General features: G+C 41.5%; 1 protein-coding gene across 2 annotated transcripts; it reads right to left on the bottom strand.

The window, feature by feature from the left end:
- Positions 1–532: 532 nt before the first annotated feature.
- LOC121443630 (glutaredoxin-like protein C5orf63 homolog) lies at positions 533–18,757 on the bottom strand. Of its 2 annotated transcripts, XM_041645453.1 has the most exons (5): positions 18,732–18,757; positions 16,846–16,947; positions 6,050–6,167; positions 2,099–2,155; positions 533–1,491 (listed from the first exon to the last, which is right to left on the bottom strand). In XM_041645453.1, the coding sequence occupies exons 3-5, from the start codon at positions 6,158–6,160 to the stop codon at positions 1,306–1,308; spliced, it is 354 nt and encodes a 117-aa protein (XP_041501387.1). In that variant the 5' UTR covers positions 6,161–6,167; positions 16,846–16,947; positions 18,732–18,757; the 3' UTR covers positions 533–1,305. The 2 variants fall into 2 exon arrangements, with proteins under 2 accessions (XP_041501387.1, XP_041501388.1); XM_041645454.1 differs by lacking the exons at positions 16,846–16,947; positions 18,732–18,757 and adding an exon at positions 15,935–16,052.
- Between the last annotated feature and the right edge of the window lie 976 nt (positions 18,758–19,733).

Below are 19,733 nucleotides of genomic sequence, written 5' to 3'. Positions count from 1 at the left end.
AGTCATGGATGGTTGTGAGCCAACATGTGGGTGCTGGGAAACGAACCTATGTCCTGGAAGAGCAACAAGTGCTCGTAACACTGAGCCATCTCTCCGGCCACTGTAAGTTTTTTTTTCTTTTTTTTAGACTTTGGACAGTTTATTTTGTGTTGAACCCATACTGGTTGGAGATGCTGTATTTGAAACAATACAATTGAACAACTACTGTAAGTCCAGAGAACAAAAGAAATGCCAGGGTTCTGGGCAAGACCTGGCCAAGAGGCCGAGTGGCTGGGTGACTATGGACTAACTCCCAAACTCCCTAAACTTTAGATTCTTCCTCAGGCATAATATAAGGACAGTGCCAAAGGGTGATTAAGGTGAGTGGGCTGTAATATCCTATACCTTAAAGACTAAATCACACTGCTCACTTATGGTCTAGTGGCTCACGATATGTAACAGTGTATAGAAAAACTTCATGGTGATCTGACTTAAGAGGAAAATAATGAATCCATTCCAATGTTTGACAAATCTGACAAAACACAAATAAGGGTACAAAACCACATTTTAATACTTTATATAACATGGTACTTTAGATTTATATACATATATGTTCAGTTATGATGAAAAATGAATTTTCCCAAGATACTAAAATTTGACAAAGTTACTATCGTACAATTAGTTGAATTGACTTAACTGATGAGAACTTAAGGCAGTCTTCAACATTACAAGTCAATTCCACGAAGACATGAACAGCGGAGTCTGTTATATACATTCTGGAGGGGTAAATCTCCTTTGTCTTTCTGAAGAGAAGCCTCCTTGGCTAGGATAATTATTCTCTTCTACTCAACAAAAGTGAACACTAATTTTAAACAGGTATTATTAAATTCCACTGAAATAGCTGCGTGCAGATGTATTCATTAAAACACCCCTTTATTGACTGTGCACAGTTATTAACAATTCACATTTCAGTTTATTTAGTGGAAGAGCATTTACGCCACTAAAAGTAATAGGGCTGCTTAGCAGCAGGACTGCAGCATCTCCTTCCCATCAGGGCACTGTCCAGGACACGACATGTGCTTCCACATTCACACAAAATAACCACCAAACAGACCCCTCCCTGTCTACAACTTCCCCTTCCATACAGTGCACTAGGTTACACAATGCCCATACGTAGACTTTTCTCATGTAGGTGCCTGCATCAATCAGAGGAGTAACGGTAACATATTTATGTTATACCATCATAAGGGCACTGTGAAGGTGACAAGGACATCCAAGACCCCAGTCACCCCCTGGGCAGATGCCTTCTGACAGAGAGGGAGGAACTCATGAGACATTTGTCTCCAGCACCTGCTGCTCAAGTTTCAGAAGTTGCTTCTCAAGCTTGGAGGTGTTTACTCGATGCATCATCAGAAACTGGCCATTCAGGTGGAAGACGGGGATGTCAAATTTATACCGTTCATACCAAGTAGCATTTTCTGGAAGTGTGATGTCCACCTCCTGTAAAATAAACTAAGACATGGAGAGGTTAAAGCCCTGTGTTTTACAGGCCACGGAGCAATGCACTGACTGCAATGATGCACCAACTGCAGACGTTGTAATGAAAAACTTGTAGGCCTACAGTAAGCCAGTGGCCCCAATTCCCAAAGCCTGACTGTTTTCATCACATATACTCCACCTCCTGATTTCCCTACTTCTCTGTTACACCTGCTCCACTCAGCACCAGGGTTCTGCCCTGTTCCTAATGTCCGAGCTGGCAAGTGGCCTCGAAATAAGGATGTAGGTGTTCTGGTGTAAGAATGGCCAAGCTAAAATGGTTTGCTAAAGGCAAACACAGCCATAGACGTTGCAAAGTAAGAGAAAAGGAATGGGACCAGAGTGGAAAGTAAGCATGAATGCTCTTGGTAGTTAACTCTGAATCAGAGAGGAAAAAAAATCCAGTAATATTCAGAGAACAGCACTTCGGGGTAATGGGTTTCATGGAAATCAGTCCCTAAACTCTGCGAGGAATAAAAACAAAATCTAAGTGAAAAATCATTTAATCTCTTTTCCCGAAGAAAGGATCTAAGCAGATACTTTATGCAGTAAGCTCTATTTACCCCATATATATGAAAGTTACCCTGTCTTTATAAGGCTTGAGGACTTCTTTGGCTTCATCACAGAGTGGGCATGGATTCTACAAGAAGAACAAAAGCTGTTAAGCCCACAGGCAGACATTTGGAGCAACACCTCCCACCTAAGAAAAAACCGAACACACAGCAAAGGCGTATTACATTTACTTCCAAGGATAGTCTTCTACTAGGTTAATCACACGGCTTTATTTCCAAAGCAAAACATCACCACAGAATCTCATTAAACAGCTACTATTTCATGGTAGATGCTCTCCACACTTTTTGGGTGTTGTTTTTATTTTCCTCATATGTGTGTATATACCTACTGGTGTGTGTGTGTGTGTGTGTGTGTGTATGTGTGTGTGTATGTGTGTGTGTTTGTGTGTGCATATCACATGTTCCTTATTTCTCACTGACCTATATACCTAGCTAAGGGCTCTGTCCTAAGTAAAGAGCCAACTTGGTGGCTCCATACAATGGACCTGAATGGTTTAAGCCTTTCCTGACTAGGAAGTACTGAACTTCATCATGCTGGTTTTCCTACTCAGTCCCGAGGAATAATTCTATCAGGGAGGAGTGGAACAGGGACCATTCTACCCTTGAAAGAAAAACAAACTCTCTTCAATTCAGACGCACGACTGTAGCACTTCACAGTGCTTTCTCAGTTTTAGTAGTAGAGGCACCCACAATGGGCTAATACTATTCTACCTGAAGCACAGGCAAGCACTAGGACCGGCTGTGGCTTGTATTCTTCAACTGCCTTATGGGGAAGATGGGGGAGAACACAGATTGGCAGATATTAATGGTCTCTTAGCTACTGTGCCTAAAAGTCCAGTTATAGGTTCTCTTATGTGAGCTCAAAACTGATACAGTATTAGTTGTGCCTGTGTAAGAGCTGTTCAAATAGACTCAGAACTACTGTTGCTTGTGTAAAAGCTGCTCACACAGATTCAGTATTAGTTCTGCTTGTGCAAAAGCTGCTTTTTAAAATACTGGGAAGAGATAAGCAATTACATAAAAGACAGGCCTTTTCTTCAGCTTAACTCAAAACATGTTTTGCAAATAAGGACTTGAATATTTCTAGATCTTTTCGGCTGGATCCACCTCATCAAATTGGTATTAGCACTAACAACAAACAGATTGTGGACAGCTTGTTGCTGTAAGACAATCATATTAAATTTTCTGAGAAAGTGTTACAAGATCGATGTAAGAGGTGAAAGTAAAAGCCAAACAAGAACATACTAAGTTGCAGATGTACCTAATGTCCTTCTTTATAGTTTGCTCTTACAGCAAAGTTTGAGACGAGCCCAGTCAAGGTGTTTTGCTTTTGAAATCAGGTTTGTTGAAGTTTGTATAAGCTGCTAATGCAAGTGTGTGAGTGTGGATCTATGTGGATCTTTCTTTCTAAAGGCTCACCACGCTTTGGAAAGGATAAGGAGCCCAGACAAGAACAGGTCCATGGCCAGGACGGCCTCTCTGAGGCTTCTCCACAGCACTTGTTCACCCTACTCCTGACCCATCCTTTCTTGTAGCAAGAACGCTACAGTTTTGTTCCAAGGAACTACTCGGCATGTGGCCAATTCCATCTCTAAGTAAGAAAAGGGGGAACACAGGACCAGGTGCAAACATTTAGGGTATCCTATCTCTTTTGTCTACGACTGGTTCAGGGATGGACCAATCAGCCATGAATAGTTATGGGTCTTCTGTTGAGATTTCTATAGATGTCTGAAGTGTGAGAGCTGGGCTCAGGGTTGCTGCAGTCATAAAAGAGGAGAGCCAATACGAAGGTGAATTTAATCCAGAAGATTAAAAGACTGAAGAAACTGGTAACCTTGTTTCCTGACTCAGGTGCTCCCTGGAACCAGGAACCAAAACAATCCACCCCCCCCCCTTTTTAACTCAATCTGCAAAGTATACTCTACTAGTCATAGATAAAGGGCAAATTCTTGACTTTTATACTTCTTCTATGGGACTGTGTGTTACTTATATCTTATTATGTACTTTGCAGGGTTCAGTATACATATTAAGATGAAGAGAAGATTGGCCTTCCGTCTGTTTGATTATTTTCTGCAAATGTTCTTGGCTATCTCAACTGCTGTTGGAACCAACAAACAGTGCATGACAATCATAGGCCAAGTAAGTACAACTAGTTTTATGGGGATATTGTCTCAGATAATGGAATATTTTTGGCTCTATAATTTCCAACAGTACAATACATATTGATGACATAAATGCATGAAATTAGATGAAATATTCTCAATTAGAAGTTAACTCTGTATTTTTTTTTTTTTTGGCGGGGGATGAGGATCAGATAAGGTCTTATTATGTAAGCCCTGGCTCTATGTAGCCTAGGCTGGGACCGAACCTTCTCTAATCCTCCTGGCTCACTCTGACTCCCAAGTGCTGGGAGACACAGGTGTGGACCATCACAATTAGCAGACTTGGTTATTAGACAACTGTCAGAATGTCTTTAAATTGTCAAATGGCTAAAATCTGAAAATCTACCAAAAAACGTTTTTTAAAAATTTGAATTACTGTGTTTAAAAAAGAAACTTCTGTTGTCTTCACATTTCTTTCTGATTATAAATTCCACAGAGTGAGGTTAACTAGGAAAAAGACATTACTAATGCTTGTACTACAAAATTACAGGGTAAAAAACTCTTAAAAATTTTAAATTAAGGCTGTGAAGGGATGGCTCAGTGGTTAAAGCGCTTGCATTACAAGCTTGGGGTCTGGGTTCAGATCCCTAGAACTCATGTAAATGCTGGGTGGGCCCGGTGGCTTTGCCTGGAAGTCCAGTGCTTGTAAGGTGGAGACAGGAGATCTCTAGGGCAGGTGAGTCACTAGACTAGCTATATCCCTTAAGTCTGAGAGACTGCCTCAAAGAATAAGGTGAATGAGGGAAGATTCCTGCTAAAACCTTAGGTCTCTATATGCACCTGCACAGGTGTGTGCACATATATAGAAAAGACATATATCTTCACATCTCTCTTACACACACACACACACACCCCTGTGGCTTAACAGCAGCGCTAGGTAGGAATAAGAAAACAAGTACAATGAGTCTTCATTATTCATAGGTTCTTTATTTGTGAATTTGCCTACGTGATAAAATTTGTAACTCCCCAAACAATACTAGAAGCACCTTTATAGTGAGTCACAAACATGCTTCTGCACAGAGCTGTACCAAGTCTGAGTGCCAAAAGTGTTCATTTCTACAGTAAGGTCTCCTAAGGTAATGCTTCGTCTTCTTGTTTTAGCTCCCTACTGTAAACATAAATCAGTAGCCTTACAGGTAGTCCCATGGGGTAACTGTATGGGTTATGCCATTTTTTTGTGGCTGGGTTTTTTGTTGGTGATTTAAAACAAAACAAAACAGCTCCTAAGCATGGTGCTAAAAGAAAGCTGTCATAGAGAAAACACAGATGTTAGACAAGTTGTATTATTGGTGGCCGCGAGCAACATGTTAATGACTAAACACTATGTACTGAATAAGACATCTTTAAACACAAACATACATAAACTAAGGTTATACATTAGTTAGTTCACAAAAGTACTGTGGCCAGGTGCTTATGGGAACCCAATCCAGGACTTTTCCTAGATTTTGTATTTGTTAACTCAATGTTTATAGTGTTTTGTTTGTTTGTTTCTTTTTTTTACAATGTAACTACCACAAATAATAAGAACTGACTTATTTCTAACTAGCATAGTTTTAAACATCATAATTATAATCTATAGTTCTTTTTTAAATGAGGGGGTAAAATGACCATTGTATATACTAATGTACCCTCAATAACTGAGAAACAGTGAAATGCCTGGGGACAAAATACCGGTTCTGAAGAAAAATTTTTCCTATTGCTTTTCTTTACAGATTTGACCACTTTTCATGGATATATAACTTTTTTCACCCAACGATAGCACTTTATTTTTTAAGTGTAATATCAGCTTTCACTCAGTACCTTTGTGAATAAGGTCAACACAGGCAGAGTGGTGTTAGAGGCAGAGAGATTTCGCAAGAGTCCAAATGAGGATTTGGCAATCTGCAGGCTGTTTCCTTGAAACCAGAGCATCTTAATTCTGCCAAAAGAAAAATAAGCCAACAAACTTAATGTACCATCAACTCTGCTCTTTAGAATACAAGCAGTAACCTGCATGCTTATGATTGGATCTGGAAGTTTCAGAATTGTATCTTTGGCTCCAGGAGTGTCAGAGAGGTCCAGATGTTTGGCAAGTGTCCACAATGAATATACTGTACTCCAGGCAAAACAGAACTTAGAATTTAAAAAAAGAAAAAGAAAAAAAACAAATCCTATTTATGGATTAGTTTTGTGCCTAATCACTTGGTTTCTGTAAGCAAACTGCATGAGTTTGTTAATTTGCATAGAAAATTAAATTTCAGCTGCAGATGTTGCCAGCATCCTGATGACTCTCTAAAAGTAGAGGTGTCCTGAGGTGGTTTTTAGTCACAACAGTTTAATCCTACTGGCAAGCATCCAACACCACCCAGCCCTTCCACGGTAAAAGAAATAGTTCCCAGCGGACAGCGCAAGGCATCGCCAAGGAGAGCTCTGCTCCTGCACTGGAAGAGATGGAGAAGCTCAACACTGCAGGTAGAGAAAGCGGAAGAGGGACGCAGTCTGAGCTAACTTGTCAGGAAAGAAGCCTGTTCAACGCCTTAAGAAGTGTTTTCAAAGGAGAGTGCCCTGACTTTCAAAAGCTTCACACGCAGATGCACTGGTGTTTCTATTGGAGAGATTCCAGAGGGAACAGTTTAATAGCAGCATGTCAAACACTGGGCTTCGAAGCCCCCTCCTTCTGCTCCTCTGCTTGACTAAGACACCCTGTTATTCCTAGTTGTTCCACGGAGCCTCCAGCCTTGTCTTTAAATCTATAAATGTTAAGTTTCACTTCTAAGGCACACGTGTATAGTTACCTTTACCATTTACAGCTATTCCCAGGATGAACTTACTCCTGGGATCATTATTTCTCAATTTCACCTTCCCTCTCTAACTCTACCTGCCACTTTCTCCTCCTCTACATGGGCAAGGGGCTCCTGGGAAAGCTCCCCTTCTACTCCTTGAACACCTAGCGACCATTTCCACACCAGTGGCACTGTGCCTGCCTTTCTTTCTCGAACGAGGAACACATAGCTTCTCCTCATTTGGCACTAGGACTCAGATTACCTCCCTGAGAAGTCTACTGACCACCTGGCCAATGCCAGCTAGCCTGTAATTCTCTATCCTCACAGTCACAGTATTTTTGTGAACCAACCTGATGCATAACCTCACTACATGTGCTTCCGTTTCAGGATGCCCCTTATTATTGACAGTAATTTCTGTCCCTTCTTCTACAGTGCAGCTCTGTAAGAGCAGGTATTGTTCACGCCAGTATTTCTCAGCATGCACAATTGATGTGCATAGAACAGGTGCTCAAGTGTTAAAATACTAGAGTGAGCCTCTCCCTCCCCCACCCTCACCTCTGCTCCACCACTTCGTGTGGACACCAGTCATTCTTAGGCCTGTCTCTAAGCTAAAAGGCACTGCTCTTCGGGGTGTCTATTGACTTTGGACTGAGGCACTCAGTTGCTGCTGCCACCACTTCAGACCTCCTATGCTCCACTTGACAGAGCACGCCTTTATCAAGGACTACCCTTCTCTGGCAACAGGCTTCTCAGCGTAAAGCAGCCTTAAACTCACTTCAGACAGAATGATAGGACTTTAGAAAAACACCCTACCAGCTCATACCGAACTACAGTAAGGACCACAGGACAAAAAGCTCAGATACTGATCCATGAAAGCAACAGTCTTTCCCCTACCTCTTTCACAATCCTCTAGCCTTCCACTTCTACCCAGATTTCCCTGCTAGCTAAATGACCTGGCTATGCAAGGAAGAGGAATGTAATAAGACTTCTGCAGGAATCTGCTGTTTAGAATCACTGTAGAAAGCGAATGTAAACAAAGCTACAACATTCTGTGAGATTCTCAACTGAGTGTAAGCTTGGGTATCCACATAAATTATAAAGTTAGCTCTATAAACAGTGCAGATATAGGCCTTGGAAATGAGGAGGATGGGAGGGGCAAAGGCAGTGTACCCAGACTAACCAGGATGGCGAACTACAGCTACATGCTTTTGGGGGAAGGACAGAAGATTTATTGATGTTTGGCTCAAATGGAAGGGAAAAGAAAACTTATTGCTCCTACCGAGCTGACTTGAGACTGAGGTGTTAAGGCTTTAAAAAAAAATTCGGCCGGGCCGTGGTGGCGCACGCCTTTAATCCCAGCACTCGGGAGGCAGAGGCAGGTGGATCTCTGGGAGTTCGAGACCAGCCTGGTCTACAAGAGCTAGTTCCAGGACAGGCTCCAAAACCACAGAGAAACCCTGTCTCGAAAAAAAAACCAAAAAAAAAAAAAAATTCACATCCACAATGGAAATTGGCTTCAGTATTTCCAACGTGACACAACACAGCATGTGGTCTTGGCTGCACCCAAGACAAATAAAGGCTGTCATAGTAAACAGAGCTGCCGTTCACTTCAGATTTGCTGGAATATTTGTTCAATCAACCAGACAACTAAGTAGAGTCCTCAGTGATGCTACGGCCACTGTGCGCACGCACAGCTACTGCTGTTCTCTGCTGCTTCTGCTTTCACACACGTTTTTAATTACTTAAACCGCGCACATCTGTTTACCGAGAAAGGCATCAACTCTGCAGCTTTACTTGAGTATTTTTTAATAGTCTAAGGTACATGCATTTTTACTATATTGTTCAATTATTTCTTTCACAGAAGTGTATTATAAATTTACATTAGAGCCTTATATGAAGAAAAAGCTCCATATTCTTCAGCTAGACAGATACTAAAGTTAAAATTCCTTAATTCTTGAAGTTCACTTATAGCAATAAAAAATTAAATGAAAAATGATATACTCCAATGGGAGCACTTTAATACTCTTCTGAGATCGTTTTACTAACTCTGTAAACCCTTACGCCATTGCTGTCAAAGTCACATTCACCAATTATGTTTTCTTGAAGTAAAATCTTTATGAGGGCCACTCTATCACTGTGACATTTTCATTAGTTTGATTATTTTTGAACCGTACTGAGTACTATTAAAAAACATCCTGAAAAGTGGTCTCTGCCTATTAGCTCCCAGTCATGAGCTGACAAAAGTTCACCCCAATCCCCTGTACTGGGAACTGAACCTAGGGAGTCACAAATGCTGGGCAAAAGCTCTAAGAGTCTCACTAAATAGTCCAGGCTGTCCTTGAATTGACCCTGTAGTCCAGGTTGGCCTTGAACCTGAACTCTGCCTGCCTTGGCCTTCTAAGCAGCTGGCATTAGAAACCTGTAATCCTAGGCCTTACTGACAACATTGTTTTAAAATTATGTCCCTTTAGTCATGAAATAAGTATTCTTACTATACAGACAGACACAATTTTATTCTTTGTATTTTGTTATATGTCTCTGTGACAGGAACACAAAGAACTGTGCTCATAATATCAAAGAAGCACAATTGGGTCACCTTTGTCACAGACTGGAAGAAAGTAGGAAAAGCATAAAACTGGATTTAGAATGTGCTTAAAGAAAATTCTGAAGCCTAACAATAAAGACAGTGACTCCTGCTGCTCCAAGTCTAGTGCTACTCAGAGGCACGGATCCCCTGAAAGAGAAAGGGAAACCAGCCTTCCCCCACGACAGAGACAGACTTCATTGGTCTTTATGGCAGAATCAAACACAACATGGGGGGAGGACTGATTGGACCAATTCAGCCTTCCTTGAAGCAAGATAGAGAAGGTAACTTAACTTTATAGCATTTCCCCGAGAAGCACTGAAGGGCACACCATGAAAGCAACTGATTATAGTGCAGGAGGATGCTATGGTTATTTGAGCCTTTATTAAGGATTATTCACTTCGGCATGACGAGCTGCCCAGGCTGTGGCTGTACATCACTTATGTGGGGCTCCTGGATTTTTCAACCACTGTGTGCATCTGATTAGGAGGGAAACAACATTGTTCTCGCTTGAGTAGAGAAACTGACCTTCACTGACCAGAATTCTATCCATTCAAAGAGTCCTTTGGCACACCAAAGCGCTAAGCTCTCATAATCATTCATCAGCAGGCTACAGTGTTAGCTCATGTGCAAAATCAAGAAGTCTATATAAACCCAGGTACCACCTTGGTTATTAACAGATAATGCTGGAGCTTCTGCACAAGACTATAATGTAAATTTAATGCTGAGCTGACATTAAGCAAACACTATTATCATAGCTCTTGCTAAACCTGTGTTCTATAGAGAGAGCTCAAGGTTTCTGTTTAGTCATCTGTGCCGTGTGAGAGGTTAAGTTTGCCACTTCATCTGCATTACCATCTAAGTATAACATTCCTGGTTCACCCAAATGAAAAGAAACACACACCCTCTTTGGGGAACCATCCCTATATTCTAGCAGACTGAAAGTTCATGTAGTTAGGTGAGGTTGTTGAGTTGTGACTCAGATCACTGGGTTCTACCTAAGCCTAGGGAAATAGGGACAAAGGATGCCTCCCTGGCTCTTCTCTTTGGGTTGCAAACAGCTGGATCTGAACCACACTCCCTACAACCTAACTTAAGATCCTTACTGAAGATCTTGGGTGCAAGAACAGGGGAGGGAGGGAAGGGCCCTTATGCCCCTGGAAGTGATGAGGAGAGACACCATACAGGGACAAAACCTAAACTTCTCAGTAGACAGATATTCTGAGGTGTCAATTCCAAGGGGTTAAAGAAGAATATGGAGTGTCTGTGGCAGGCAATAGCAGGTACATTCCCAGTGTCTGGCTCAGGCCTGGGGAACTAAGAAGGTGGCACAAATCAGACAGTGTCACACCAATGACCCTGACATCCACTTGTGGACCACTGTATGGAGCGCACTGTTCAGCTTCACTCTGACTACGCAGTTTGAGCTGATGATATGCTTGCCAGTTTCCCATGCGTTGGGGCATTTGTCTTTGACATGGTTGTGCTCATGTGAACACTACACATTTACTCGGACTTCATCTGCTCATTACACCTTCACTCAAGTATTCCCTGGCAAATCATAGAATACAGATCTGGGTATCTGTTTTTATGTTCAGATTCCATAGGTGCCACACTCAATGGCATTTACACGTAATCTGTTCGTAATAACCTTTTGAAAATGTTCTTTAGCTGTTTCAAGTTAAGACTTGTCTACACAGTAAGATTACAATCATTAAATTTATATTTTACATACCTACCACTTAATTCGTGAACACCCCTTCTAATTCTCAGTAAAATGAAGCCATCACATTTTCCCTTCTTCTATCCTGGTGTTTAGTTTCTTTCTTTCCAAGTAAAGCTTACATCAACTTCCTAGACTACACACAAGCAACAAGAATTCTAGATGGAGTTTGTGGATTCAGAAGGGTGGTTCTTAATTACGATAAAAGTTATATCATGTTTTATAGTATTAGCAAACTCATGACCATTTACTCATTAGTTCCACAGTGGCGAGGAAAGAAAAGGTTGAAAGGAAATAGGAGATGATCCTCATTCATGAAGAGGCAAAAATCTGGTCAGAATATTAACATGTACAGACAGGTAACCTAGAAGGACAGGAAGTATAACAACAAGGTGATACAAAATGCTGTGAGAGAAAGGAAAAAAACGAGTATTGTGAGCTAACGTTGGTGATATTGTCACAAAAGAAGGGCTTCAAATAATTTAGGATTTATGGATACACAGACAAAATGGAAATATTCCAAATCATGGGTTGGATATTGATGGTGGGAAAACATGAACAGAGCAAAGAAAAAGAATGGTGGAAAATCAGCTGGGAAAGAAGAATAGTACAGGACTTTAGAGAATGTTTAACAGCTATCAAGCTATGTGTGATTTATCATGTGTGTCTTGGGAACCACTGATGGGTTTGAACAGTGTTTTGTTTCCAATATTTTAGAAGATTAATTTGTTAGTTGTTAGAGAAATGTTGAGATTCAAGTGGACAGTGACATATACAGGTTTGGCACTCATGTAAAGAGCCAGAGCTAAACACAAAAATTAGAGTTTTTATTGGTATAAAGATTGCATCTGCAGCTGTGAGACTAGATAAGATAATCTCAGCAGTGCAGAAAAGGAGGGCTCAAGGTGGCCCTTTGAGGCAATCCAATTTGTAGCTATCAGGCAGAGAGAAGCCAGGACAAGCAGCACGACTGTGGAGGAAGGAGAAACGCCAGTGGGAAAGGGTGTTTCCAGAACGAGGGAGCAGTCCATCGCCCAGGAGTGATGAGGGCTTGCCTAGAATGGGACAGTGGAATGACACACATGGACCAGAAGAGATGTAGCTGATGTTGCTCCAAAGGCATTAATCCTAAAACCAATGTCTGCTACTAACTCACACCCTTGACTGGTTCCTGCCCGATTTAACAACTTAAAAGGAGGAAAAGAGTGGAGATAAAAGTTGATTATCTTAAAAGGGACAATAAATATAAAAATCTGTGTAAATCAAAACAGAACATAGAATCAAAGCTTAATTATTAATTATTAATAATTCTAAGAGCATTTTATAAAAAATGACAATGATCTTTCTTTCTTTCTTTCTTTCTTTCTTTCTTTCTTTTTTGCTGTTGTTGAAATTTTGCTTTTATTGGCCTCAGACAGCAGACTTACATTCCTAGCAACAGTGGTTTCAGAAGTGAGAAACTGCAGGACTGGAAAACACTTTGGATACAGTTCAATATTTCAGACTGTGAACACTACTTAAACGGACAGCACTGTGCCTATGTAAGACTGGAGAGCAAATACCCTGGCATAAGGTAGTGGTTTAATTCACTCAGAAATTTTCAGAAAATTCAAACTAGGACACCCAAACAGAGCTTTTCAAGCACCATTTTTCCATCGACAGATTTTAAACAAAGAATAACCCCTTCCAGTAGCTCTTTCTCTGTACTTGTCCTTATTTTTGTTGTTGTTGTTGTCCTTATTTTTTACAGACAGAAAAAGAAGTCCTTACTATAATACTAATGATTTCCTCAAGCCATGCATATCAGAACAGAAGCCCCTAAGACAATGTTAAGTTGGAATTGTTAATTATCTTTAAAGATAAAACTTGTCCCAAGCAGTTCTAATAAGCTTGCTGGAGAGATTGAAATAGTTTAAGTAAACATAATTCACTTTCAAACTTATCAATCAGAAAAATTAAGCATAAGTAGTTAAAAGTTCATTTTCATGTAAAGTTTACATTGGAATTCTATGTTTGAATTCCCTGAATGCATTTTTAGGTGAGGATTCCATAAACACAGATCCCAAAGAGAAATGCAAGTGCCACTAACTTCTGAGATGCAGGAAAACTCTTCATCTTTTTGGGCCTTAGTTTTGCCAACTGTAAAATGGAAATTCGACTACTTGTCCTGATCTCACACTTTCCAGGGACTCAAGAGAAGCATGTTCACAGGCTTGGGGTCTCACATGCCCTTGTAACCCAAGAAAGGACAATCCCATACTGGAGAAACAGCATGGGGATGGCCCATGCTTGCACAAGACCTTGAGCAAGTTTCTGTCTTTAGAAGCTGAAAAAAATGCAGCTATTTAGAGAAGACCAGAGTTCACTCTGCGATTCATACACAAGTGTGAATATCCTTGCTTACTCTTAATTGTTTTCTCTCACCCTTTTCTCATAACTGGGAAGCAGAGGCTTCAGACAGAGCTAAGCGGGGAAATGGGAGAGCTGACATCAGAGTGGCCTGGCACTCATCAGCAAACTGTTTAACCATGGGAGTCAGACACACTATTAGGACGTACTTAAAATGTTATTTTAAATGACATACCCTCTTCATCTTGGCATTCTTCCCCATATCCAGAGGCACTGCTGCCCTTGCCTTGGCCTGTAGGAAGCTGATAGATATGCAGCAGGAAAAGAATCTTCAGTGCACCAAGAGTGTTTTGGAACCTTTAGACCTCAGCAGTCACTCCCTCCAGATTACTACTTCAGAGGAGTCTCCTCAGTAATGGGATTGGTGCATGCCACAATGTCAAGGGTCAAGAAAAGGTTTCTATCAAAACATCCAACTCAGAAAAATAAAACAATGCTAATACTCCACAGCCCGTGCCTCAAAGTATCCAGGAGTCGTCTAGAGGGAATTCTGGACTAATTAACACAACGGGATCTACACGTGCTACCCTCCTTCTTCTGCCCCAACCCCAGATATGCTGACTCAGCAGCCGGCCTGGAGCCAGAGCGGCACAGTACAAATTCAGAGTGTGCAACAATGTTCAGTTCAACTCTGACAAAATGGCTGCAAACTCATTCCTGAAAGCAAGAAAACATAAATACTGTGCGTAGCTTATATTAGATATGAGGGCGTAACAGAGTTTAAAAACCAATTTAAAACTTCCATCCTCCCATAAAGACAGCATTAAGATTGCGGGCAAAATCATCCAGTTCAAGGAATGGGAACAAAGTGCATAAGAAATTATATAGACTCCTTTTGACATTACCCTTCTCAACCAACATGACCCAGTCCCTCTGATATTTAATACTGACTCAGCAAGAAGACAATTTCATTAAAACACTTTAGTCACACTATGCCCAGAGAGTAATATCAGTTTCATTGCTAAAAACAAGTTTGCAATTTAAAGTATCTTTCATTTGTCATTAATATTCTATTTATTTCCAATTCATCTTTCCAAAGATGACCACACAAGACCTGCAAAGTATTTTGTTGCAAATCCAGCGAGTCACTGGTCTTTCAATATCAATAAGTCATAAGCTTGTACAAGCACAGAGTTTAATTTGAATGTTGAGAACTGTCTACTCCGTGACCAGGCCCTGGAAACTCTGAGTTGTATAACAGTCTACAAACTCTGAGACTTAACTTTGTTCTTCCTCAGTTATCATTAATAAAATATTTTGAAATTTTGGAACTGGAAAGTGACTTTAGATAAGGAAGCTATGTTTAAGTCTTTTGTACATCATATTTTTTTGTTTGTTCCTATTTTATTCTTTGAACAAGGGCATATGCTTATGTGTTTTGTTTAAGGCTACTTTAAGGTTCATGGGAAGAAAGAACGAGGTTTCAGATAGAAAATTCTCTTAGCATAAAACAGGGTTCTGATCTCTACATCTAACAAGACTCACATTAGTTTCTATCTAAACATGAAAACCCTTTTCCACAGTATATTTCCAATGGCCTCAGCTGACTTTCTGTTAACTAATATAAGTGTTCTGTCTCTTAGCTTACCAAAACCATACACATTAAGAAGTAAAATATCAAATAATTCAATGCCATGTCCTCTCCTCCTGACTGAACTAAAACCCATTTTCCTATTATTTCATTATTAATATGAGAAAGTGCTAGAACAATAAGAGGAAGTTCATTTGTTTATAGCTATAACATTCTGGTTTTGGTTGTAATCAAGCTAAGAGACGGAAGCAGCATGTATCCCGAAACGGTACTGTTTTATATGTGTGCTGTGAACTTGAACTTGGGATGTTGTTAATAAAGGAGGGAAAAAATGAACTAAACCCACAACTGTGGCTCTTCTTTACTGCTATTTAAGCAATTAAGCTTAAGATAGCAATGTGACAGATCCTTTCCCTTGAGACAGGATCAAATGAAGATGCCGATGGCTTGGGTAAGTTAGTAAGCTGGCATACCTTCATAGATAATTCTTCAAACATTTGTGGAGCAGATATTTGGGTGAAGGGTTGAACGTGGTAAGCCTGGAAGGAGTGTAGAGGCAGAGCTGTTGGACCACCCAGCCTGCACAGTCAACTCAACACAGCAAATGCTCTACAGTTCGCCAGGCAGATCTGCTTAGAAGGCAGTCTGGTGACAGTCTGTGGATTTTCAAACATACCCTTCCCTGGTCCACGCTGGTAATCAACGCATTACATCCAAGTGCACATAGCTGCTCCCTGAAAGGTGATTCTAGTTTTCCTCCTTTTCTCTCTGCTGCTTTCCCAGTGATGCTTTTGTGTTCTTTATAGGTGTAATCTTCCTCCAGGGACATTGTCGTTTGTCTATAGCATGAACTGAGTGCATGTAGTGTCAGGTACTAGAAACATAAAAGTGACTAAGACACTGTCCCTGCCCTTAAAGAACCTAGGGGAGAGAAAAGACCGGACAACACAACAGCTAATAAAGTAAACCAGTCATTGCCGGATATAACTGACGTTAAGTGTTGGATACAATTCGAGCAAGTTCAAGTGCTGGAAGCTCCACCCCTAATGTGGCATCAGCAAGGTGACAGAATGTCTAAGAAGTGGAGCCTAGAAGATATCTGGTCATGGAACATTATGGTGAGAACGGGGAGAGGATGCTTATCATTGTCCTGTCTGACTGAAAAGTAGCCCTTTCTGTCCATGGTTGGCCCGCTCTCTAGTTTTCCAGTGTGATGGGCCATGGCTGGGGGACCCTTGCCAAGACTTCATTATCAGTGTGTGTACATCTTCCAGCCTCTGGAATCATGAGCCAAAGACTTTCTAACAACAGCAGACATTTTAAAATTTTGTTTATATCTCTGGGAAGTTAACTGTTGGATAAGAACTAGAGAAAGAAGAGAGGTATTGTCTTTATGTTTTCTGATCCCTGAGCCTACATGTACAGGGATGGGGCAGGGATGTAGAATCATGTATTTATGTGAATTAGCCACAACTTTTCATTTTATAGATTTCCCCTGAATGACTTTGTTCCTGGGACTTGCTATACAAACAAAGAGAAGAGCTGGAGAACCTTACTTGGTCCTGTTACATGTATAGCCACACATACCTGGGGGGTATTTTATTTTATCTTCAAAAAAATTGCCAGTAGGAATAAAATCCCATTCAGGAGCTATTCCAGCTTTCTTTTTGTTTCTTCTGATGTATATCCCTTGAATAAAACAGTGCAAAAAGTTAGATTTACAATAAGGAACATAAAACCCCTCGCTACTTTACATCACCTCAACATCATACTACGTTTGAAGTCCCAAGCACAAGAATTAGTAACTGAATATACTGGCCAGCTAGCATTTATACAAGATATGAAATACAAGAACTTTAGTTAAAACAAACTTATTCCGAAGGCACCTCTCTCTAGTGGCTCTGGGTACATACAGTGCCCCTGTGAGTACAACACAAGTAGGGAACCGGAACAAAACAGAAGCATAGCTCAATCAATTCTCAAGTTAGAAAAATAGTCCTCCCTATTACTAACCTGCCGATAGTCTGTCTAAATAAAACTGCATATTCCTCTAGCCAAAAAGACAAAAGCTATTGATCCTTGTCTGGCAGGTAGTTTCAAGTGGACCCCAGCAAACAGGGAGGAAAGCTTGGAGCCTGTTAAAGTAACCCATACATTTTAATTTTCACAACAGGGTCTTTGTGGTTCTAGCCAATTCCTCAGGAGAGCAGGACCAAGGTTATTAAGTCTCAGCAGCTCAGTAGAACCGTGATTAGTTCTGCTTCACTCAGCATTTTCCAGGGCATACTTGTTTCCTGTTGCTGGTGGTGGTTTGTTTGCCGAAACAAGGGCTCACTCCGTCTTCAGGCTGGTCCAGAACTCAAGATCTGTCAGCCTCAACTAGAGCGCCGGGATTGTAGATAAGCACCATTGCCATGCGGGACCCCTTGCATTTTATCCTCTGCCGTTTACCTGTATACACCTCACGCGTGCACTTCTAAATATTGGGAGAGTGCATCATGAGCACTGTGTAAAGCTGCTCCACAGAATGTTACTGAAGGAGATGACTGTGGCCTCTAAGAGTCAACTCCACTTGCTCAGCGTTCTACGGAGACAGCCAGAGCGGCTCATCAACCTAGGGAATGTGTAGTCACAGGAGCCCATCTTAGGTTGGGAAATACACTACTAATGTTGGGATATGACATAGTCTAAGTACCATCTTTGGGTCATGCTAGACCACACAGTTTATTTTTTCTATAAACACGATTAACAACAATAAGGATAAAGATTAGTCAGACAAAAACCCACTTTAGAGAGTCTTAGAAACAGTCAGATACCTATTCACATTAGTGACAACTGTCAGAGACTTGGGCTCATTAAAAATTGTATTAGCTGGTATTTGTCAGGGGTGAGCGACAGGGTTAAGTATTTGTTGAGAACTGTAATATCTGATTTATTCTTTTACTGTCCACAGCCCAGAGGGCTGCTTCTTCCCAATAAAGCAAAGACGGGGTCCAGACAGCCGGGTCCAGAGGGGCCTGGCACTCACGATGTTTCCTCTTGCACTTTTCAACCTTTTCACCCCAAATTAAAGGTCAACATGGCTGCTCAAAAACATTTATTTAAAAAGGCAGTCAACTCAGCAGGCTGTCAAGTGTGATATTGCCACTTCATAGAATTCAATTAAACCCGGGACCAGGGCATCTGTGAATCACTGGAAGAAGCATGAGTTGGGACATTTTCGGCTTTCTTCGAAAAGCTCTATTTTTCCTCCCGTCATTTAGTCAGTTCCTAGAGCGCCGCCACAAGCGCGCGTTCACAATCTCCCCCCAGCGGCTCGGGGATTTATAGCTCTCGGCTAAATTAAATCCCCTCTGACGGCCACCCAGGTCTGCAGCGCGCCGCACTGCGAAAGGATCGCGGCCTCTTTCTGCGGGCGCGCGCTAACCCCCGGCCTAGGGAGCGCTCCCGGCAACGCCGGCGCCATCACCCACCTCCGCACCCGGCCGCCGCCGCTTCCTCCTGCTGCACTTCCGCCGCGCGCTGCACTTCCGGCTCACGGGCGCCGCCCTGCCGCATGGGCTCTTACTTCTCAGGGCGTTGTCTCTGTTCCCTGGGAGAGCAGGGATTGAGTCAGTAGATGAGAGAGGCACGCTAAAATGTATTGAGAAGAAAGAAAAGAGGGAAGGAAAGAAAGGAAGGGAAGGAGGGAAGTAGAGAAGAGGCCCTGTGTGTTAAGAAACGGCCTGGGGGTTGAGAAGCAGCATTTTGAGATTGCATTTTAACCTCTCCCTGTATGCGTTCATTCATTTATTACGGGAGTATTTACTGTCTTCCTCTTCCTTTGGGTTGGGGGCTGAACTGGGTTATAAGGAACAGGATGAGAAAAACTGGGAACTGTACCTCTCCACGTTTACAACCTTATAACCTTGGAGGCAAGGCAGACGTGGGGGAAATTCTCCTTTAAAGAGGGAATTTGTTAGGCAAAGCATTTGGAAGAGAACAAGTATGACTTGTGAAAAGATAAGAATGTCAGCTGGTTAGTAGCTTTTGGACTAGCATATGACAGCCCCAGGATGCTGACAGAACCCCAGAATGAAGCTTGGGCCATGCACAGACCACTGACTAGTATGGCTAAAGTTCCAAGGGGATTGGGGACGAGAGGTGAAAAGAGGCCGAAGAGTGTGGAGCCCACCCAGGTAGCCAGGTCAGGCCTGTGCTATGGGCAGCCGGAATACTTCCTGACTGACTACATCCCTATGAAGAAAGGGGAGCTGGAATAATTTATTTTTCGTCTTCAAAAAGGATCTCTTAGCTTTGGGAAGTTAATGGCTTGGTATAGGTAGAACAAGCAGGGACGTCAGGAGATGACTAAGTAGTATAGGCTCCAGGTGTGGTGGTATTGTAAGTAATAAGAAAATGATGGGTAATAGGTATAATAATGCTCACCTTAATATTTATTGATTGCACATCCAAAGCTTGGTCCTCATTAACAC

This window comes from Microtus oregoni, unplaced genomic scaffold (genome assembly GCF_018167655.1).
Source record: "Microtus oregoni isolate MIOR12 unplaced genomic scaffold, Mior012 000110F_ref0000174, whole genome shotgun sequence".
Taxonomy (NCBI): domain Eukaryota; kingdom Metazoa; phylum Chordata; class Mammalia; order Rodentia; family Cricetidae; genus Microtus; species Microtus oregoni.
Note: the sequence above shows the minus strand (reverse complement) of the source record. Positions and strands in the feature narration are given on the sequence as shown.